The sequence below is a fragment of the Octopus sinensis genome, linkage group LG18 (genome assembly GCF_006345805.1).
Source record: "Octopus sinensis linkage group LG18, ASM634580v1, whole genome shotgun sequence".
NCBI lineage: Eukaryota > Metazoa > Mollusca > Cephalopoda > Octopoda > Octopodidae > Octopus > Octopus sinensis.
Genome location: NC_043014.1, coordinates 13,015,677 through 13,039,564, shown reverse-complemented (window position 1 = coordinate 13,039,564; position 23,888 = coordinate 13,015,677). Strand labels below are relative to the sequence as shown.

General features: G+C 41.0%; 1 protein-coding gene across 1 annotated transcript in view; it reads right to left on the bottom strand.

Moving 5' to 3' along the window:
- Positions 1 to 1,571: 1,571 nt before the first annotated feature.
- Positions 1,572 to 23,888, bottom strand: part of LOC115221658 (early endosome antigen 1-like) — a 36,329-nt gene continuing 14,012 nt past the window's right edge. The window contains exons 7-13 of the mRNA XM_029791859.2: positions 22,181 to 22,305; positions 20,122 to 20,239; positions 18,383 to 18,527; positions 17,219 to 17,319; positions 9,912 to 10,119; positions 5,209 to 5,279; positions 1,572 to 2,088 (exon numbers count right to left, since the gene is read on the bottom strand). Coding sequence (XP_029647719.2) covers positions 2,018 to 2,088; positions 5,209 to 5,279; positions 9,912 to 10,119; positions 17,219 to 17,319; positions 18,383 to 18,527; positions 20,122 to 20,239; positions 22,181 to 22,305 — 839 coding nt within the window. The 3' untranslated portion in view covers positions 1,572 to 2,017. The remainder of the gene's footprint in view (positions 2,089 to 5,208; positions 5,280 to 9,911; positions 10,120 to 17,218; positions 17,320 to 18,382; positions 18,528 to 20,121; positions 20,240 to 22,180; positions 22,306 to 23,888) is intronic.

The window sequence follows — 23,888 nt, the reverse complement described above, 5'->3', positions numbered from 1 at the left end:
CGCAATGTAGGACATTCTCAATCTCCGCCGCCGTCATCACCATCGTCGTACTTCATCTTCATGTCGTCTCCACCATCATCGACTTCAACAACATGTACACATCAACACCAACCAAGTTTAACTCGCGCTGTCAGTGTGAATCTTTCACCACAGAATACAGTTGCAGTATCTCTAAAGAACTTACTATATCAAGACTCGGCACGGCATGATAGCCCCAACCTCTACAAGCGTAGTAACCGGCTCTGACACGTGAACCGCTACCATCTTGTTATAGAACTCTTACTATTGTGTACCTCGTGAACTGGTAAACTAACTCTATCTTAACTCAATATGCTGAGACTTATCCTATGCTCTGTATTTCTGTTTATGTGCATTCACCTTTTGTCTGTGACTTCTGTCGCACACACGAACACACAGACACAAATACTTGTCGCATGCACTCACACACTCTCTCTCTCTCTCTGTACACATTGACGGTTTGTTGTCCTCCTTCCTTTACTCCTTTGGCACCGTATGTTATATTATCTCTTATTATGGCATCTCTTATTATGCTAGGGAACGACCGTGCGGTGTTCTAAAGGGGACATTTATCGCCAACTCCTCTCGTGCGGTCGTCTAAACCCTACACACACATAAGCACAGGTATGATCACAAACAGAATCTGAATCTCTCAAGAGTATATCATGTGGAAAATGTATTAAAAAATTATTCATAATTTTATTAGAAAATAAAATGAAATTATGTTTGAAATAGCATTACTGACAAGTAATAGTTTCTCCCTTGCAATTCGTTTCCCTTACAAGGCCAGTTACCTGGTTTCTATGGTGTACAAATGACCAAGTTCATAGTGTAGGCAACTGTAGTTGAATCCATATCCGAACGTTGGTCATCTGGAGTTATCTCCCCAGGTCACATCATTAACAACGAGGTGGCGCTCATGAGATAGGGGATAAAAAGACAGGCAGAGCCAAAAACGGCTTCTTTTTTGCTGACCAAGCGTCCTGTTACTAACTGAATTGGCTCCCTCCCTGCTACTGGACTACCCAGTGTCGATTTGAATTGAGTGGAATTTACTATACCAGTCATGGAAAGCGGCAAGACGAAAATCTTTTCTTATTCAACTTCATTCTGTTCTGTTAAATATACAAGCTGTGTACGAAGGTTCTCCTCCCGGATTGGAATAATTATACCAAGTACATGAACGCCTCAAAAACTCATACAAATTCTTGTTGTTTTTCACTGGATTAATTCCTACAGCTATTTGAAGGATGACCAGACATTATATCTAAATTAGTGGGCTAAAAACCCGCTAAAGTGGTGACCCCAACGTCGGAAACTATTCGCCGGATAGTTTCTTTAAAAGAAGAAATCGGAAAAAAAATAATGTATTTTAAATAGCTCATTCTCCTTTTTTATTTTTTTTTTTTGTCATCCACCTGTGTGAATGGTTTTCGTCTCCATTATTTGACCATGCGCTTCATGCATGCATCCTAATGCATTTTATTTACTTTGTTCTAAAAATATTATTTAATTTATGTAAAAAAATTATATACATTTTTTTAAAAAAAACCTTTGTTTGTAAAAAATAATTTATTAACAAAAATTATTCACTTTGCGTTTTAATCGCGCATGGGCGAATCTATCCATTTGCATACGCGCAAGTCATAGGATCAACTCCTTATGACTAGCTAGCGCGGATGCGCAACTGCACGTGTGCGTGCACCGGGACCACTGTTCACCAGTAGTACCTTAAATTAGTGGGCTAAAAACCCGCTGAATTAGTATACCCACCGGATGGAACAGCAGTCCGTTAAAAGTCTTGAGGCCCGTAATTTTGAGGGGAAGTTGGTTACATCAACCCCTTTACTTTATTTAGTCCAAAGAGAGGAAAGGCAAAGCTGACCTCGGCAGGATTTGAAATCAGAATGTAATGAACTGGGAGAAATGTTACAACACATTTTGTCCAATGCTGCCAGCTCACCATCTTATGAATTTCTTACAGGTGACCAAAATGGTTTTATTGGCTTTTACAATCATCTTTCATACTTCTAGATGGAGTCAAAGGCGGTTTTATGTTCACTGGTGATTCTGAAAGGGAAATTTAAATCACATTTTAATCTTTCTCAGTCTAAACCGTCAAACCATACAAGAACATTCATATACTAATTAGGACCTAATTTTAACATAAATGACAATATTAAGGCATGAGTTGACTAACATCAACATAATATTAACATTTTGCATTTAGATTGGCCATAAGGGGCCTGTTTTATATTCTGCTTGTTGTGTATTCAAACAATGTCATTCTAAAAATAACAATTACATCGTGAAATCTTTAAGTGATTAGATAATGCATGATTAATTCAAAACAATGTCAATGAATAAACATTATGTTTGACAGAGTAATCTGAATGCTAAAGAGTTATGCGATATAAAATTACAGATATTTTATGCTAAACCAAAATCAAGGTTATAATGAAAATGCGCTGGACTACAGGTGAAATATATTCATACAGGTGTGACTAGATTATTAGATGCATCTCACGTTCAGCAATGCATCCTCCTCCTCCTCATCATCATCAACACCATCATTTTTGTTTAACATCCGTTTTCCATGCTAGCATGGGTTGGACGGTTCAACCGGGGTCTGGGAAGCCAGGAGGCTGCACCAAGCTCCAGTCTGACATGGCAGTGTTTCTACAGCTGGATGCCCTTCCTAATGCCAACTACTCCGTGAGTGTAGTGGGTGCTTTTTATGTGCCACCCACCGGCACAGGGGCCAGGAGGCTGACAACGGCCACGATCGATTAGTACTTTTTACGTGTCACCGGCACAGAATAATCAGGAAAATTATTTATTTTCTTTATTGCACACAGGGGGCTAAACATAGAGGGACAAACAAGGACAGACAAGGGGATTAAGTCGATTATATCGACCCCAGTGCGTCACTGGTACTTATTTAATCGACCCCGAAAGGATGAAAGGCAAAATTCCGCCAAGGTCGACTTTGCCTTTCATCCTTTCGGGGTCAATTAAATAAGTACCAGTGACGCACTGGAGTCGATATAATCGACTTAATCCCCTTGTCTGTCCTTGTTTGTCCCCTCTATGTTTAGCCCCCTGTGGGCAATAAAGAAATAATAATCAGGAAAATTAGTTCTTATAGCATTAAAGCTTATGGGGGGCCCAAATCTGATTATAAGAGCTGAGGTGAACTTTTGAGACTTTGAAGAGGCTAGGGATCACTTACAGTGGAGTGAGCAATAGAAGGCCCCAAGTGCCTCTGCTACAGATATAATACGGTGGTCACTAACAATGCACAAACTGCTGTTTTAATCCTTCATGCTCTCTAGCTTTCATGGTTAGCTTCTATGTAGGTTACTACAACAAAGGAGATGTGTGGCTTAATGGCTAAGGTATTCACCTCACGATTGTCAGGTCATGAGTGTGATTCCTGGCAATGCATTGAGTCCTTGAGCAAGACTCTTTATTTCTTGTTGCTCCAGTTCACTCAACCGGTAAAAACGAGTTATTGTTGTACTTGTAATCCAAAGGGCCAGCCCTGTTGCATTCGGTATGTCACGCTGAATCATCATCATCATCATCATCGTTTAACATCCATTTTCCATGCTAGCACGGGTTGGACGGTTCGTCCGGGGTCTGGGAAGCCAGGAGGCTTCACCAGGCTCCAGTCTGATCTGGCAGTGTTTCTACAGCTGGATGCCCTTCCTAACGCCAACCACTCCGTGAGTGTAGTGGGTGCTTTTTATGTGCCACCGGCACAGATGCCAGGGGAGTCTGGCAGCGGCCACGATCGATTGGTGCTTTTAACGTGCCACCGGCACGGAAGCCAGTCTCTTTGAGAATTACATTAAGATTACTCATGTCTGTGGAGTACTCAGCCACTTGCATGTTTATTTCACAAGCAGGCTGTTCTGTTGATAGGACCAACTAGAACGCTCTTCATTATAACCAATGGAGTGCCAAACCACCACAGACAAAAGGAAATTAGCAGAGACATCAGAGACATTTGATAGAATGTCAAGTAGAATTTGTTCAGGCTCTTTGCAGACTTGGGATCAAATCTCGCCAAAGTTATCACCAGGAGTGATAAATAAAGAAGCAGTGGAGTACAGGAGAACACATTCCTCTTTCTCTCTCTTTTTCCGAAATGGCTATGCTGTACTGTAAGAAGGTTCCTGCAGGACCACTTACACTCCTCCCATCATGAGTAATGGAGAAGAGTTGAGCAAGAGAAGTCAGAAACTATTTTGGTAAATAAAAATGGATATGCTACTGGAATTGTCCAAGGACTGACTAATGTGCAGTACAGGAAGGGAAGGAACTATAGGAGATAAAAAAGGGGACACTACTACTTTTACTACTATTACTGCTGCTGCTGCTGCTGCTGCTACTGCTACTACTACTACTACTACTACTACTAATAATAATAATAATAATAATAATAATAATAATAATAATAATAATAATATTTCTTTCTGATATAGGCACAAGGCCTGAAATTTTGGGGGTAGAGTAATCGATTATATTAACCCCAGTACTTAACTGACACTTATTTTATCGACTCCACAAGGACAACAAAAGGCAAAGCTGACCTCAGCTGAGTTTGAATTCGGAACATACAAACTCCACCAAGGTCAACTTTGCCATTTCAACCCTTCACAGGCATTGGGGTCAATGTAATTGATTAGCCCATCTCCTCCAAAATTTCAGGCTTAGTGCATATAGTAGAAAGGGATGTAATCGACAGATCTCCACCTCCCACAAGCTGCCCTTGTGGCAAAAATTTGAAATAGTTATTTCTGCCTTAGTGAACCGGAGGTATTGTTTTCAGTGATGTTTGTTTCTTTGCTTGTTTGTCCATGGACAAGATATCTCAAGAACTGCTTGATGGATTCGGATGAAACTTTCAGAGATGTTTGGCCTTGTGACTGGCATGAACTGATTAGATTTTGGGATAAATCCAGTACTGGACAAGGACTCTGGATTATTTTCTGTGTTTTTACTTAATTTTTGAGAGCAGTCAGATTCATTTTTAGCATTCTCATTTGTTAGAACAGTGGAGTTCAGATATTCTCATTTTAAAAATCATCTCCGGCTAAACGTTGGGAGGACGGTGTTGTTGCCTCGGCACAGGTTTGCGCACTCTGAGTGCTCGTTATTATTATTTAGATTTAAAAAACTTACCAGCTGCTTCACACCTTTCAGTACCAGTCGACTTATTTACAACAGCTAACTTCTTTGTGATGGCAACATTTCTGTAACAGCAGAGATAACAGTTATTAATTAATTAGCAAAACAGTCAGTCATCTTTTACAATTTTTGTGTTAACATGAATTGTGAGATATCTTGTGCATGTCTTTGCATTCGTGTGTATTTCTTCAACTTGAGTGAGTACAAATATAGAAGCATTGGTATCAGTGGTTGGTATGTGTCTACACACACACACACACACACACACACACACACACACAGAAATAACAATGGTAAACACCATAGCCACTCATAATATAGAGGAGTACTGGTGGAATGTCCCAGTGAAAACCTCAATAAAATGTAAACAATAGACTTGATATAATGATTTAGGATGTTTGTTCCTTCTCGAGCCATGCCTGGCTCATAAGGGCCGGTTTCCCGGTTTCCTTGGCATATAGGTTCCCAACCTGCACGGGAGGCTGGTCCGTCGCAGGTGGGCTGCAAGATGCAGGAGGAAAGAGTGAGAGAAAGTTGTGGCCAAAGAGTCAGCAGAAATTCGCCATTACTTTCTGCCGGAGCCGTGTGGAGCTTAGGTGTTTCACTCATAAATACACACATCGCCCGGTCTGAGATTCGAACCCGCGATCCCTCGACCGCTGCTCTAACTACTAGGCCATGTGGCTCCACAATGATTTAGGATAGAGAAGAGAAACTGTGTACAGTTGTGGAAATCAGCTACCCAATGGATGTTAACAAAGCTACAGATCAGTGAAAAAGAAAATACCTATGTTGAACTTTTGAGAAATCTGCAATTTATCTAAATGACAGGTTCAGGTTTATACCTGTAATTATTGGAGCACTGGGATATGTAATACACTGCCTAAATACCTGTCTGGAGAAATAAGGCTTCTCAAAACCAGAAAGGAGAAGGCTGATTTGAAGACTACAGATCCAAACCATCACTGGAAATGTAAAAATCTGGAAAAGTCCTTAGGGATCAGAAAGCATGGAATAATATCATCACAAGTGTCCATCATCCAGTAGCGCCCACAGTAGTGTATTGGTTGAGAGGGCAGCTTCCCCTTCCAGTTGTCAGTCAGGGATTTTTTTACTTTTATTTTTACTGAACCCAAAACCATATGGCTGCAAAGAGAGCTTCTTAACCCTTTAGTATTCACAACCCAAACCCTAGCTACATGGTTTCAGGTTCAGTCCCACTGCGTGGCACTTTGGGCAGGTGTCTTCTGCTATAGCCCCGAGTCAACCAAAGCTTTGTGATTGAATTTGGTAGGTGGAAGTTACTGCCATGTGTGTATGTGTGCGTGTAGGTGCTCAGTGCCTCTCCGAGAGGGAGAGAGGGCTTACTCTGTCAAAAGTCATGTCTGGTAAGTTCTAGCAGTTTATCATCTAAGTATATGTATAAGCATGTCTAGATATGCAAGTAGATGCAATGAGGAAACACTGTAGTGGGAGGATTCGGACCACCTCACAAAGTGACTAAAGGTGGACAGACTCATTGTTATAAAGCAAAGAACTGTGAGTGATTGGCAGTTTCGGTTGGTAAGCAGTTTACTGTGAGCCCTGATTGAAAGCATTGAATCTCATGTAATAGTGATAGCAGTGCATCATGTAAACACTTTCTTTCCCCCTGCTCCATTATATTATATATCCAATATACAAGGATATAAAACATACATAAAAAAAACATACAAATCTGTATGTATACACACATCCATACATACAAACAAACTAACAAAACATACTGTGTTGTTGATGCTGAAATTCCAAAGAAGGTGCCGTGGATCTAGATTACAAACTGGTTCTTTCTCTAATGGCAAGAACACTTGAAATAAAACTGAATAATGACATACATATATATATATATATATATATATATATATATATATATATATATATATATACATCCCTCTATCTCTTTCTTTCACTCCCTCTGACTAGGGTAACCATGTACCACCTCTCCAGCAAGACAGCTGTTTCTGTCTCTCTCTCGCACTCTGACCTCTCATCACCTTACAGATGATCACCTTTTCTCAAAGGATTTTTGTCTTGCAAATTACTTGGTGACCCCACTGGTGCTGGTGTCACATAAAAAGCATTCGGTCCATGCTGTAAAGTGGTTAGCATTTGTAAGGGCATCCAGTAGTAAAAACCATGCCAAAGCAGACTTTGCCAGTGCTGGTGCCATGCAAAAGGCACCCAGACCACTCTGGAAGATAGGAAGGGCATCCAGCCATAAAAACCAAGCCGAAACAGACAGTAAAGCCTAGTTCCAACTCCTGTCAAACAATCCAACCCATGTCAGCATGGAAGATGGACATTAAATGGTGATGACATCCAGCATGGGTTGGACAGTCTGACATGAAGCTGGCCAACTGGGAGCTATGCAGACACTAATTGTCTGATCTGGCATGGTTTCTGCGGCTGGGTACCCTTCCTAATGCCAACCTCTTAACAGTGTGCTGGGTGCTTTTAATGTGCCAGTGACATGGGTGCTTTTTATGTGGCACATGGACTTGAAAAGACAAGCCTGCATGGGTACTTTTTACATGCCACTGGCATAGGTGCCATATGACATTGGTAAAAGCCACAACTACAATTACATGGTTGTTTACTTATGGGGATGTAAACAAACCAACACTGGGTGTTGAGTGGTGGTGAGGAGGACAAACAGACAACAAGACCGGCTTCTTTCTGTTTCTATCTACCAAATCCATTCACAAGGCTTTGGTTTCGCCTGGGGCTATAGCAAAAGACACTTACCCAAGATGCTACACAGTGGGATTGAACCCAGGACCAGGTGGTTGGGAAGCAAACTTTTTACCACACAGCCATGCCTACATGACTGACACTAGCAACGGCCAATACCACAGTTTCACTTGGCTTGATGCGTCTTCTCAAGCACAGCATATCACCATGGTCTCGGTCACTTGTCATCACTTTTTCACTTAGCAATTTTACTTAGCTTGACGTGGCTTGTCAAGTACAGCAAATTGCCATATCTCTTGAGCTATTACTAGCTGAATTAACAGTAGTCGCCTGGATGCTAATTCTGTGGACATGGTTCTGTTTATTTGTAAAACGAAATGACTTAGACATACTCTTTACTCTTTTACTTGTTTCAGTCATTTGACTGCGGCCATGCTGGAGCACCGCCTTTAATCGAGCAACTCGACCCCGGGACTTATTCTTTTGTAAGCCCTGTACTTATTCTATCGGTCTCTGTTGCCGAACCGCTAAGTAACGGTGATATAAACACACCAGCATCGGTTGTCAAGCAATGCTAGGTGAACAAACACAGACACACAAACACACACATATATATTTATATATACACATATATACGACGGGTTTCTTTCAGTTTCCGTCTACCAAATCCACTCACAAGGCTTTGGTCGGCCCGGGGCTATAGTAGAAGACACTTGCCCAAGGTGCCACGCAGTGGGACTGAACCTGGAACCATGTGGTTGGTAAACAAGCTACTTACCACACAGCCACTCCTGCGCTAAAATTTTTCATGTAGCTGTTCATGTATATTTGTCTTCATGCACACATGCATCATCATCATCATTGCAGGATTTGAACTCAGAACGTAGCGACAGGCAAAATACAACACTAACGATTCTGCCAGCTCACCACCTTAATCATCATCATCATCATCATCATCATCATCATCATCATCGTTTAACGTCCGTTCTCCATTAAACGATGATGATGATGATGATGATGATGATTAAGGTGGTGGTGATGATGATGGTAATAATGATGAATATATACATCCTTTTTTATCTTTTACTTGTTTCACTCATAGGACTGTGGCCATGCTGGGGCACTGCCTTGAAGAACTTTTAGTCGAATGAATCAACTCTAGTACTTGTATTTTTAAACCTGATACCTTTATTCCATCAGTCTCTTATGCCAAACTGCTAGCTTATGGGGATGTAAACAAACCAACACTGGGTGTTTAGTGGTGGTGGGGAGGACAAACAGACAACAAGACAGGCTTCTTTCTGTTTCTATCTACCAAATCCATTCACAAGGCTTTGGTTTCGCCTGGGGCCATAGCAAAAGACACTTACCCAAGATGCTACACAGTGGGACTGAACCCAGGACCATGTGGTTGGGAAGCAAACTTTTTACCACACAGCCATGCCTACACCTTTACAGCCACACCGTCATTTAACTTCATGTGCAAAAGTACTAAAATACATTTTTTTTTACTCTAAATTGAGTTAGAAGTAAAAAAAAGGAGTGGCTGTGTGGTAAGTAGCTTGCTAACCAACCACATGGTTCCGGGTTCAGTCCCACTGCGTGGCATCTTGGGCAAGTGTCTTCTGCTATAGCCCCGGGCCGACCAATGCCTTGTGAGTGGATTTGGTAGATGGAAACTGAAAGAAGCCTGTCGTATATATGTATATATATATAAGTGTGTGTGTGTATGTGTTTGTCCCCCTAGCATTGCTTGACAACCGATGCTGGGGTGTTTACGTCCCCGTCACTTAGCGGTTCGGCAAAAGAGACCGATAGAATAAGTACTGGGCTTACAAAGAATAAGTCCCGGGGCCGATTTGCTCAACTAAAGGCGGTGCTCCAGCATGGCCGCAGTCAAATGACTGAAACAAGTAAAAGAAAAGAATAAAACTGCTGATATAAGTGAAGACAGAGCATAGACTTACTTGTGAACTGATAATTCCTTCTTCAGGTCTTCATTATTCTTCAATGAATTCAGAAGCTTCTGCTGTAGAGTCTCTAATTTGCGGTGAAGTTTTGCCTTTTCGGCCTCCAGTGTGACAATAGCTAGCTGGTCAACAACGCCACGTGATGGGATCACATTCGATTTATGTGGACTGGATGGTTTTGCAGGGACTTCCCTTTTGATGCTTACTGTAAATATTAAAAAGAAAAAGAAAAGTTTAGAGAGGATGGAATGATACAGAAAGTGGGAGAGAGTAACAGGAAGAAACGTAGAATAAAAGAGGGATAACAAGGTGGAAATGAGGAAAAACAATGAGAAAAAATTCACTTTCATCTCTCCCATGTCTCATAATTCACAAACCCCAGCCTGTTGTATCTCACTTCCTTAAAATAATACAGCTTTCACATATTTTGTTATCAAATCACCAACAATTTAAATTGACCCTCTAACTGTACAATTGCCCACTTCATTATCAATAAATTTGCAACATAAAAACCTCTAAAGCCACTAAAAATATAAAGTGACTAGCAGTATCGCCCGGCGTTGCTCGGGTTGTAAGGGAAATAACTATATAAGCATTTTTAGAGAGTTATAGCCAAAAAATAGCCAAAAAATGCATTAAAAATTGAAAAAAAATTAAGGTAAATTTTTTTTTAAATCGTTGACACATCGTAGATATTTTTAGAGAGTTACTTCCCTTATATAAAAGCGAAAAAATGCATTCAAATGGAAAAATATGATGGTAAATTTTTTTTAAATCGTAGACACATCGTAGACGCGCGCTAATACCCAGAAGGGCTCGATATGAATCACGACTATAAGATACCCGCTTTTGGTTAAACTGCACCGCAAAATGTGGGAGTAGTAACGGATCTAAATCGTAGGAGACAGACACACAACTTCACTCTTATATAAAGATGCTTTTTTTTTTCAGTCATAGAGTTAGATTTATGAAGGTCTTCAGTAGAAAATCCTTCGAATTCTGACTCGCTGCTTGATATAATGAAATTCGTATCCATTTTTTGTCAGAATTACAAATTTTGAAAACACAATAGGAACAAATTTCAGAAAAAAATCTCCCATAATTCACGGAATTAAAATTACACTTCGATTTTTGTACAAAACTGTATTTAAAGTGTTTACGAAGTATAATACGTGTTTTCACGAATGTACTAAAGAGATTTACTCTGATATTCTCATTTAAATATGAATAGGTAAATTCGGGCAGTTTGGTAACGAAAGGGTTTATATAAGTGTCGTCTGTTTATACATAAACACTGTTTCATACTTTCAGTTTAGTCTTCCTCAAATCACTTGCTATTTACTCTCTTTTGTCGCTATTTACTCTCTTCCAAGAACATTTTCACTCACTCTTATCTGTTAGCTTGCCATACATTTTACTCATGTATCTATCAGCGTGATAGACAGAAACAAATATTACATCTAGTTTCACTTTATTCGTTGCACACTGTGCGTTTGCGTGTGCTGTAAACCAGACTAAGAAAAGCATTTGACATACACACCAGAATGTGAGTTTTCTGTAAATTTTGCTTAATTGGAGTTTAAATTTTAAAAACTGGACCTGGCAAAACCCGATGCATTCTACTCTTAAAAATGCTAGGTAAATTGTAATTGAAGAAATCCTATATTGTAGATTTCTATAACTGACAAAGGGAGGCAGATAAAATCTGCCTTTTATAATAAGAGATACATACACACACACACATATATATATATGTATAATTCTTTTACTTGTTTCAGTCATTTGACTGTGGCCATGCTGGAGCACCGCCTTTAGTCGAATCAAATCAACCCCAGGACTAATTCTTTGCAAGCCTAGTACTTATTCTATCAGTGTCTTTTGCTGAACCGCTAAGTTACGGGGACCTAAACACACCAGCATCAGTTATCAAGCGATGTTGGGGGGGGACAAACACAGATACACAACACACACACACACACACATATATATATATATATACACACACACACACATATATATACGATGGGTTTCTTTCAGTTTCCACCTACCAAATCCACTCACAAGGCTTTGGTCGGCCTGAGACTATAGTAGTAGACACTTGCCCAAGGTGCCACACAGTGGGACTGAATCCAGAACTATGTGGTTGGTAAGCAAGCTACTTACCACACAGCCACTTCTGCACACACACACACACACACACATATATATACTCACATACACACGTGAATTAATAGTTGCACATTGCACTTTGTGAACAACATCATTGGTTACAGGTTCTTGACAGGTCAGTCACTGGTTCCTACATTTTTTTCTAACAAGGGATTGTCTGTGTGACTTGATGAAACAAACATCACAAGGGATTTTTCTTTAAAAAAACGCATTTATTCTTAGAAATAGATTAAACAGGATCTTAAAAAAAAAAGTCTTCACTGTCATTTTCTCCAAGTCACACTTGCCTCAACAAATAGTTTCAAATGTGACATTCGTCAACAAAAGGCAAGCTGTGAAATACACTTTAAGCTTTTAGCATTCAGATTAATCTGCCAAAAGCAATGCTTATGTATTCACATTCATCATCATCATCATCATCGTTTAACGTCCATTCTCCATGCTAGCATGGGTTGGACAGTTCGACCGGGGATCTGGGAAGCCAGAAGGCTGCACCAGGCCCAGTCTGATCTGGCAGTGTTTCTACAGCTGGATGCCCTTCCTAACGCCAACCACTCCATGAGTGTAGTGGGTGCTTTTTATGTGCCACTGACACAGGTGCCAGACGAGTCTGGCAACGGCCACGATCAGATTGGTGCTTTTTACATGCCACTGGCACGGAAGCCTGTCAAGGCGGCACTGGCATCGGCCACGTTCGGATGGTGCTTTTTATGTGCCACCGGCACGGAAGCCAGTCTAGGCGGTGCTGGCATCGGCCACATTCGGATGGTGCTTTTTATGTGCCACCAGCACAGGGATCACAACTGCAGTTTCCATTGATTTTTGATGTTGTTGTACTTGACTCAATTGTTTTCAATTAATCATGTTATTATCTCAGCTTTGGGATTTCAATGGTATGATTGTTTTTTTTGAGAACTGCATTGTAGGGTAGGTGTAAGAAGCTGGATCTGGCCAAATGAACACAAAAATTAGTAGAATATATAGACCAGACATGGCTAGTTTAAATGCTAAAGGGCTAAATTTATTTCATGAGGTGTCTAAATTTTAATTAGACAACTTCAGCTCGGCCATGTTCTATAACCAGTTTTCTCTCAACTCATTAGTATTCCATTGCTCATACACATTAACTCTCTCAGACTTGGGGCCCCTGTGTCTAACTTTACCCTCCACCTGGACTCCTGAGCAAAAGAAAATAAATAGTTTCATATCATCATCATCGTTTAACGTCTGTTTTCCATGCTAGCATGGGTTGGATGGTTCAACTGGAGATCTGGGAAGCCAGAAGGCTGCGCCAGGCCCAGTCTGATCTGGAAGTGCTTCTACAGCTGGATGCCCTTCCTAATGCCAACCACTCCGTGAGTGTAGTGGGTGCTTTTTATGTGCCACCGACACAGGTGCCAGACGAGGCTGGCAAACGGCCAAGATCGGATGGTGCTTTTTACGTGCCACCGGCACGGGGGCCAGACGAGGCTGGCAACATCCACAATCGGATGGTGCTTTTTATACAAGGCAAACTAATGGACGGAATCACAATAGAATTGGGAGAATAATAATAATAATAATAATAAGCCTTTCTCTCAACCACTGAATTCGTTTATAACAGATTCAGGAGAATAACAATAATATGCCCATCTTTCAACTACCATATCTGTTCATGTGAATCACTGCTTTCCTCATTACTTTTGCCAGTTTGATTGTCCAAATCACTTTCATTGTCTGAGTAAGGTTAAACTCTTCATCCACAGAACAACTGTATTTTCCAGCAATCCTAATATCATCAATAATTTCCTTAACTGCAAAAAGTCTCGGCCTTGCCACGTTTACAAGACAAAGTGCTATACTCACCACATGCTCAATTTCATCACAAAATCATTTTTCCCCCTCAATTAAAACCAAAAATAAACAATAATTATGAGAACACCATTAACAATGAACCATAAACAACATATTTGACTGCAAAGCTGCCACATGATCAGTTGTCTAATTTTAGTATTTTGTCTTCTATTTCTATGTGCGTTGTTCATTACAGCTTTAACACTTTCGTTCCCAACCTGGCTGAAACTGGCTCTGGTTCTGAGTACAAATGTTTTGTTTTTATAAGTTTTGAATTAAAATCTTCCGCCAAACCTTAGTCACAATTTATGTTCCTAACACTAGCTTAATGATGACTAAATTATTTTACCAAATTTTTTGTTGTCTATCTATCTATCCGCTCAGTCGAAGTCAACTCTCGGTTACTCATTGGATCAGTGTCCTCCAGTCAGTTCTATCCTGGGCCGCTTCTTTCAGATTGGCTATGTCCATTCCGGTATCACTCTTGATGGTGTCAAGCCAGTGGGTTCTTGGTCGGCCTCTTCCTCTCCTGCCACTTACCATTCCGAGCATGATGTCCTTCTCCAGGGATTTTCTCCTCATAATATGACCGAAAGATGCCAATCTATGCTTGGTGATCCTAGCTTCTAGCGATATTTTCGGCCTGATCTGCTTAAGAACTTCTCCATTTGTTGTATTTAAAGTAATTGAAATAAAAACAGAGCATCTCAAAATAAATACAGTAGCGAAAGGGTTAACAGGAATCTTGTGGAGATTTTAAAAAGTTATTCCTGCTATTGCGATAACATGGCATGATAAGGTTATCATTACTTATTCAGCAAAGCATGCTTGTTTCATTTCTTCCTGGTCATCACAAATCCTCAGCATTTAAGGATGATGTGTTGTTACCTACCATGCAGCATCTTTTCACTTGTTTCAGTCATTGAAGGGTTTTTGTCAAACAAATCAACCCCAGGATTCTTATGTTTTCCTAAAAGTCCAAGACGTATTATACTTGTAGTGACACTACTGTGTAAGGTTCAGCGCACATGCACAGAATTGGGTTACTTCCGGTTGGCCACCGGAAGTTTCCCTCATGCGCATGTGCAGGAAGTGAAACCAAAAAACACTGACCGCTAAATCCTTCTTCCTTTCTGGCATAAGCGGCGCTAGCGGACGGACGTGTCTTGACTTTCACTCAGAGAACCTCACCCCAACGAATCGTTTTGACTCGCAACAAATAAGCATCGCAATCAGTCCTGCGGATTCGGCTGCCAGGTTCCCACTAGAGATACACGTGCACTCATTCTTGCCTGTGACCGAGAATAAACCACCATTTACTGTTGTAGTGACGTCATATTCCAGTGTGCGCACACGCAACGTCCTTCTTCAGTGCGCATGTGCGGGGTTGGAACCTTCTAGAACCTTCTGGAAAGGCATAGGGAAGTTCCCTCATGTGCATGCGCTGGAGACTGAAGGGGACAGTTACTAGGGCGTTTTCCTTAATAGCGCCGAGACGACCTGCTCTGTTGCTGTTGAATATCTGTTGCTGCTGAATTGTTGTAACAAGCTTACAAACGTTAAAATTCAGCCTTGCTATTTCGCACCTAGTGGATACCAAGATACTAACGAACTTCTTTTGTAAATAAGAAAATAAAGAGTTATATATATTTTTTAAGGTTGCGTTACTTGTTCCTGACTGGTAGTCTCTGGAATCTAAAGAAAGGAAATTGTGTTGCATCCAAGTTGCACCCCACAGGTGTAAAGAAGCAACCAGTTCCCTTTACACTGTTATCGAAGACCGCCTGACATTGTCTCTGTTTACTCTACTTAAATTGTATGTAATGGGATCAGATTGGACACCCCTCCAGTGTTCCCGAACCTAATCCTGTTACATACAGTTCTCTTTTACTGAACCAGGGACATAACAAACCAACACTAGTTATTAAGTGATGGTGGAATACAAACCCACACACACACACACACACACATATATACACTATGAGCTTCTTTCAGCTTCCAGCAACTAAATTCACTCTCAAGACTTTGGTTAGCCCAGCATTATAGTAGAAGACACTTGCCCAATGTGCCATGCAGTGGGACTGAACCTAGAACCAATGTGGTTGGAAGCCAAATACCATACAAAAACCGTACAATTTTCCCTTCACAGTGAAGGAGAAACCTTTTGTTGCACGCAAGCATAATAGCCTCCTGAATTTTTAATATTCTGTTCTTACTCAGGTGATTATACTTTCAAAACATTCCCGTCCACCATTAATTAGGTCACCTAGATAACAGAAGCCACCAGTTATTTCTTGAGCACCTTCCAGATATTTGAGGTTACCTATTAACTGTGTGCTGTTAATACTTAGTGTGTCTCTACACCTGCAACAGAGAATTTACCTTGCTTTTTAGCCAGCTTATGATCTCACTACATTCCTTTGTGTCCTTATTGCTTAGACTGGGCATACCAAAGGGAATTTCCGCCAATTCCTTTTCTACATTTCTAAGAACCCATTCGGTCACCTAGAAAGTTTCCATCTGAGGCACAAGTCCAGGCAATTGTACATGCATGCCAGTCTCCACCTCTCCATGCCACCAATGTTGCCCAAGGGAAAGGCAAAGGTCAATACAGCTTGTCACCTGGGGCAACTCATTTCTACACCTGAGTGAACTGGAGCAACATGAAATGAAATGTTTTGCTCAAAAACACAATACACAGCCCAGTCCGGGAATCAAACTCACAACCTCACAACTGTAAGCCTGGTGCTCTAACCACTGAGCCATGCATCTTCATTGTAACAGGCGCAGGTGTGGCTGTGTGGTAAGAAGCTTGCTTACCTCACGGTTCCAGGTTCAGTCCCACTGTGTAGCAACTTGAGCAAGTGTCTTCTACTATAGCCTCAGGCTGACCAAAACCTTGTGAGTGGATTTGGTAGACAGAAACTGAAAGAAGCCTGCCGTGCATATATATATAAAAGAATCTTGACCTGAAAGAAGCCCATCGTATATATATGTATGTATATATGTGTGTGTGTGTGTGTTTGTGTCTGTGTTTGTCTCCCCAACATCGCTTGACAACCGATGCTGGTGTGTGTACGTCCCGTAACTTAGCGGTTCGGCAAAAGAGACCGATAGAATAAGTACTAGGCTTACTAAGAATAAGTCCTGGGGGCGATTTGCTCGACTAAAGACGGTGCTCCAGCAGGGCCGCAGTCAAATGACTGCAACAAGTAAAAAAATAAAAGAATCTTGACCTAACATAGATGCAGCCCCTCTGAAGCTACTTGGGAAAAGACCGGAATTGCAAAATAAGAACTTACTTGTATTCTCATCTGAATTCACTTGAGCTCGTCGCAGCTCTTCTTGTAAGTATTTGATTTTGTCCTCCAAGATAGAAATGGTTTCTTTGTAAGAACTTTCACTGAAAGAAAAAAAACAACAAAAATAAAGTATGCCTGGGAAGAAGCAAAGAGTTGGTAACAGGAAGGGCATCCAACCATAGAAAAATCTACCTCGATAAAACCTATGTCCAACATGTGCAAGCAGAAATTAAAGTGAACATTAAAACAATGACACGTCTGACACAAGATCTCCTCCTCCAATGTACCCCCACTCACAAAATTCCTTGTCTTTCAAGTCACTTGGTGACCCTGCTGGTGCTGGTGTCGTGTAGAAAGCATCCAGGCCACATTGTGAAGTGGTTGGCATTTTGGAAAAAGCACCCATCTGTAAAAATCCTGCCAAAACTGACCTCACCTGTGCTGGTGCCACATAAAAAGCACTCGGTCCACTCTTCAGAGTGATTGGTGCCAGGAAAGGCAAACCAGATACAGTGGCCTGGGGTAGTCTTCTACCTGCTCAGCTCCTGTCAACCGTCCTACCAAAGTATGCATGGAAAACAGACGTTAAACAATGACGGTGATGATCATTAAAACAATATACTGATGATGATGATGATGATGAAAAAGGAATTTCCACAGACACAAATTTTATTTGAGATTAAAAAACAAATAACAAACATACAGGCGCAGGAGTGGCTGTGTGGTAAGTAGCTTGTTTACCAACCACATGGTTCCGGGTTCAGTCCCACAGCGTGGCACCTTGGGCAAGTGTCTTCTACTATAGCCTCGGGCCGACCAAAGCCTTGTGAGTGGATTTAGCAGATGGAAACTGAAAGAAGCCCATCGTATATATGTGTATATATATATATATATATATATATATATATATATGCGTGTGTGTGTTTGTGTGTTTGTGTTTGTCCCCCTAGCATTGCTTGACAACCGATGCTGGTATGTTTATGTCCCCGTTACTTAGCGGTTCGGCAAAAGAGACCGATAGAATAAGTACAGGGCTTATAAAAGAATAAGTCCCGGGGTCGAGTTGGTCGATTAAAGGCGGTGCTCCAGCATGGCCGCAGTCAAATGACTGAAACAAGAAAAAGAGTATACTACAACAGACAGAATAAACCAAAAAATACTTACAGTTTGCTGAAGTGTAATTTAGAAATTTTGTTCGTGGCTTCAGCCCGTGCTAAACTCATGAACTTATCGGATAATTGCTTCCTCAGATCTTCTACATCATCTGTATTCACACCTTTGCCTTTTGATTCCATATTGGTAGTACAATCTTGAACAGAATAAAAAAAAATAATAAATAGAAAGAATGAAATTAGTATAAGTATTACATTGGAGGAAGAATTAAGAATAAAAAAATAAAAAACTAGAATTAAGAATAGAAACCCCTCTCTCTCTCTCTCTTTGGGAGAGGCACAAGCACCTACACGTACATGTACACACACGGCAGTAACTTCTGCCTGCCGAATTCAATCACAAAGCTTCAGTCGGCTCGGGGCTATAGCAGAAGACACCTACCCAAAGTGCCACGCAGTGGGACTGAACCCGAAACCATGTAGCTAAATATAGAATAACCTACAAAAACAAAGAGAGAAGAAGAAAAAAAAACCAATTTCAGTCAGGTACAGACATGTCATGTGGTTTGGAATTTTCTTTTGCCAGCTCCGCCTTGACTGGCTTCCGTGCTGGTGGCACGTTAAAAGCACCAACCGATTGTGGCCGCTGCCAGACTCCCCTGGCACCTGTGCCGGTGGGACGTAAAAAGCACCCACTACACTCGCGGAGTGGTTGGCGTTAAGAAGGGCATCCAGCTGTAGAAACACTGCCAGATCAGACTGGAGCCTGGTGCAGCCTCCTGGCTTCCCAGACCCCAGTCAAACCGTCCAACCCGTGCTAGCACGGAAAACGGACGTTAAACGATGATGATGATGGATTATCTTGTATCTTCAAGATTTCAACAATGTGATTGTTTTATTCTGAGAATGACATTGTAGGGTAGGTGCGAGAGGCTGAGACTGGTCAGTCTGAACATAAAATAGGTAAGATACTTTGGTCAGACCAAAATCTGGCCAGTTTGAATGCTGAAGGGTTAAGGAAAACGATAATATACAAACTCAGTGTGACAGTATAACATTATAAACACAATGCATGCAGTTTTTGTCTACCCAATTTTATTTGGATGTTTTAAAAGATAGAAAGATAAAAAAGCACATTGGACTTGAGCTTCATCCATCTATCCATTTTCTTTGCCCGATCGTGGCCGTTGCCCGATCTGGCCCCCGTGCCGGTGGCACGTAAAAGCACCATTCGTTCGTGTCCGTTGCCAGCCTCGCCTGGCCCCCGTGCCAGTGGCACGTAAAAGCACCATCCGCTCGTGTCCGTTTGAGAGTGGCCGCTGCCAGTACCAACTGACTGGCCCTCGTGCTGGTGGCACATAAAAGCACCCACTACACTCTCGGAGTGGTTGGCATTAGGAAGGGCATTCAGCTGTAGAAACTCTGCCAGATCAGATCGGAGTCTGATGATGATGATGATGATGATGGATACATTTTGTTTTGTCTGAATAAAAGATGCAAATTTTTACACAAGAAATGCCACTGATCTTAAGGATTACTAATGAAACTAATCCAGAGTTTAGTAACAACAATGACAGTCACACAAACTCCCTTTCATGCACAAAGACAACAACAACAAAATAATAAGAAGCAGCAGCAGCAGCAAATCTGAAAAGGAGATGAGGAGTTGCTTTTGCTCTCAAGAAAATACTAAGAGTTCTGACACTTATTTCCAAGATACATCAAAATAGCATAAAAAATCCTGAAGAAACCAATTCTATGACTTTCATAGAAGACAGAATGGAAGCTTACTTTGTTTTTCACTCATCGTCTCTGTTTGCAGTTTGTGTATAGTTTCTTTAAAAAGGCCATTTTCCTTGCTGAGTTCTTCGATTTCGGACGTAAAATTCTTAATCTCAGTTTGTAAACACTAAAGAGGAAGAGAAAAACATTGTCTCAGTAAACGTTTGAATGTGTGTGTGTGTGTGTGTGTGCTGAAAGGTGAAGGTGTTCTCTGAAGATGAAATACAACAGCAATTAACATATTCACAACCAAATCTGCAGTAATGTATTAAGAATGAAGAGGAACATTGTTGCAAGTTAATAAATGTCGTTTCAAGAAGAAATACATTTATACAGAATAATCATGATCTTTCAAGAAATTAGCCAACAACAGGGAACACCGGGTACCCTGTTGGTATCCGCATGTTTTTATATATTATGAAAGCAATACTCTCTCTTTTACTCTTTTACTTGTTTCAGTCATTTGACTGCAGCCATGCTGGAGCACCGCCTTTAATCGAGCAACTCGACCCCGGGACTTATTCTTTGTAAGCCCAGTACTTATTCTATCGGTCTCTTTTGCCGAACCGCTAAGTGACAGGGACATAAACACACCAGCATCAGTTGTCAAGCAAAGCTAGGGGGACAAACACAGACACACAAACACACGCACACACACACACATATATATATATATATATATATATACGACGGGCTTCTTTCAGTTACCGTCTACCAAATCCACTCACAAGGCTTTGGTCAGCCCGAGGCTATAGTAGAAGACACTTGCCCAAGGTGCCACGCAATGGGACTGAACCCAGAACCATGTGGTTGGTTAGCAAGCTACTTACCACACAGCCACTCCTGCGCCTATGAACACAATGAAGAAAAAGGAAGGCAACATAGAAGGGACACATTTTAACAAATATTGCATTAGTTTAACACTTACAAGGAACAGAAAGAGTCTTGATGTTTCAGATGTAAGGTCCTTCATCAGAGAAGGAAAATATTACAGAAAAATAAAGGAATGAATGAGAAAAAGTGGTTGGAGAAAATAAAATGGGTTAGGGGATTAGGGATGAGGAGCCAGGTGGAATGTGGTTCCATAGGGTGGGCGGTGAAGTTAAGCAGAAGGATGGGAGGGGGTATCTATCTATGTTTTGAGATGGGCGGGGTGGGGTGTAGGTGAAGGATTTGGTTGGGTAAGGAAACTCAGAGAAGTGACTGAACTTTTGAGCTCTGAATAAGTAAATTCATAAATATAAATACGTGAAATCGAAATCGAAATTGAACCAATCCTATGACTGGCACCCAACAGTTGCCAGGACCGCTGGACTGACTCCTGTGCAGGTGGCAAGTGAAGAAACACCATTTCGACCCTGTGCTTGAGGAGATTCATTGAGTCAAGTACACCGACATCAAAATCAATGGAAACTGCAGTTGTGATCCCTGAGCCGGTGGCACATAAAAAGCACCATCTGAACGTGGCCGATGCCAGCGCCGCCTAGACTGGCTTCCGTGCCGGTGGCACGTAAAAAGCGCTATCCGAATTGTGGCCGATGCCAGTGCCGCCTTGACTGGCTTCCGTGCCGGTGGCACGTAAAATGCACCAATTCGATCGTGGTCATTGCCAGCCTCGACTGGCACCTGTGCAGGTGGCACGTAAAAAGCACCCACTACACTCGTGGAGTGGTTGGCGTTAGGAAGGGCATCCAGCTGTAGAAACACTACCAGATCAGACCGGAGCCTGGTGCAGCCTCCTGGCTTCCCAGATCCCTGGTGAAACCGTCCAACCCATGCTAGCATGGAGAACGGACGTTAAACGATGATGATGATGATGATTCAATAACATTTATTCAATAATGTTCAATAAAAACTGAATAAATACATTTATTTATTTAAATAAGGATTCATTATGTCACCACCCCACAAAAAAAAATAACAAAAAAAATATAGAAAGAAAAAGAGAAACAGGAAAATTGAGATAGACAGAAAAAGTGAAAAATGAGTAAAAGAGCAAGAAAGAGAACAAAAGTCATAAGTCTGAAAGAGAAAAGAAAGAAAGAAAAAAAGGACAATAAAATCTCACCGTGATCACATGACATTGCTTTTGTTCAGCTTCTCTTATTTGATTTGCCATTGCAGCACAATTACTACATTCATGGATGTTAGATTTGCTGGAAAGATGGCTGTCACTGGGAAGTGTACACATCTCTGTAGATATATAAATATACATGTGTATGATATTTGGGATTGTATGTACAGAATGTAAAGTATAATAGCCATCTCAATATGGCTAACCACAAAGGGTAAGTGTTACTGAAGCTTTTAGCCCCAGGAGATCATCGTCTCCAGCTGGCTTTAGGCACACTATCTGCGATCTCCTGGGGCTAAAAGCTTCAGTAACACCCACCCTTTGTGGTTAGCCATATTGAGATGGCTATTATACTTTACATTGCCAAGCGGTTACTGTTTACATCTCGTTCAGAGATTTATTATTGCTATGTACAGAATGTTCAGGCTAAATTGGATGATTTTTTTTTTCTTTTATGTCTCATGTTTACAGAAACAGCTTGATGTATTGGTGAACAGTTAAAGGCATTGGAAAGCATAAAGATTAAGGTTTATAGTTGAGAATAAGTTAGTGACACGGACAACTGGAAGCCATCTGAATATTGGAAAAGAGTTAGTTAGTTAATTTTTTGGCTCAAAAAGCAAAAAGCAAGGCCATGTAGGGGGACATGGAGTTATGTACAGGGTGGTGTTCATGTAAAGAGTTCAGGCCACTTGTGGTCAAGGGAAACTTTGAACCGAGCGGTCGTCGGCATCTTCACTATCTCGTCCGGCTATCTCTCCTTCAATTGAGATGAATTACCCAGATAATGATAATTTGGTGCTCCTTTGGTGTGTGATCCACAAGGTTGTATACTTTAGGTTACTTTATTCTTTTACTTTGTTTCGGTCATTTGACTGTGGCCATGCTGGAGCACCGCCTTTAGTCGAGCAAATCGCCCCAAGACTTATTCTTTGTAAGCCTAGTACTTATTCTGTCGGTCTCTTTTGCAAACCACAAAGTTACGGGGACGTAAACACACCAGCGTCGGTTGTCAAGCGATGCTGGCGGGACAAACACAGACACAAAAACATATACACACACACATACATACATATATGTGTGTGTATATATATAGACAACAGGCTACTTTCAGTTTCCGTTTACCAAATCCACTCACAAGGCTTTGGTCAGCCTGAGGCTATAGTAAAAGACACTTGGTTCTGGGTTCAGTCCCACTGTGTGGAACCTTGGCCATGTGGTTCGTAAGCAAGCTACTCACCACACAGCCACTCCTACGCCAATAAAAAAGTTGCATTGACTGGGATTGTAAATTATTTTGTACAGACATAACATTGTAAATGCATTTTTTTCAAAATTCTTACTAATCTAATAAGAAAACCATATAATAATTAAAATAAGCACGTAAATCACCCACCAAAGTAAATTTGCTCACGTAGATCACCCGGAGAGCAGGACTAACACAAAGTAAACTAAAATCTGACCTAAGGTAATTTCCTTTAAATTGTAGATCACACAGCAATGTGGTAGGTTTTTTTTTCTTAAGAAATGATGTGAATTTAGTGCTGGTTTCTTGTAAAAATGCAACTACCTTCAGCTCATTGTTGATCACATTGTAAAAACTTTAGCCAACATCTTAACCCTTTTGTTACTAACCTGGCCAAAACTGGCTCTGGCTATGTGGTAAAATGTCTTGTTTTCATAAGTTTTGAATTAAAATCTT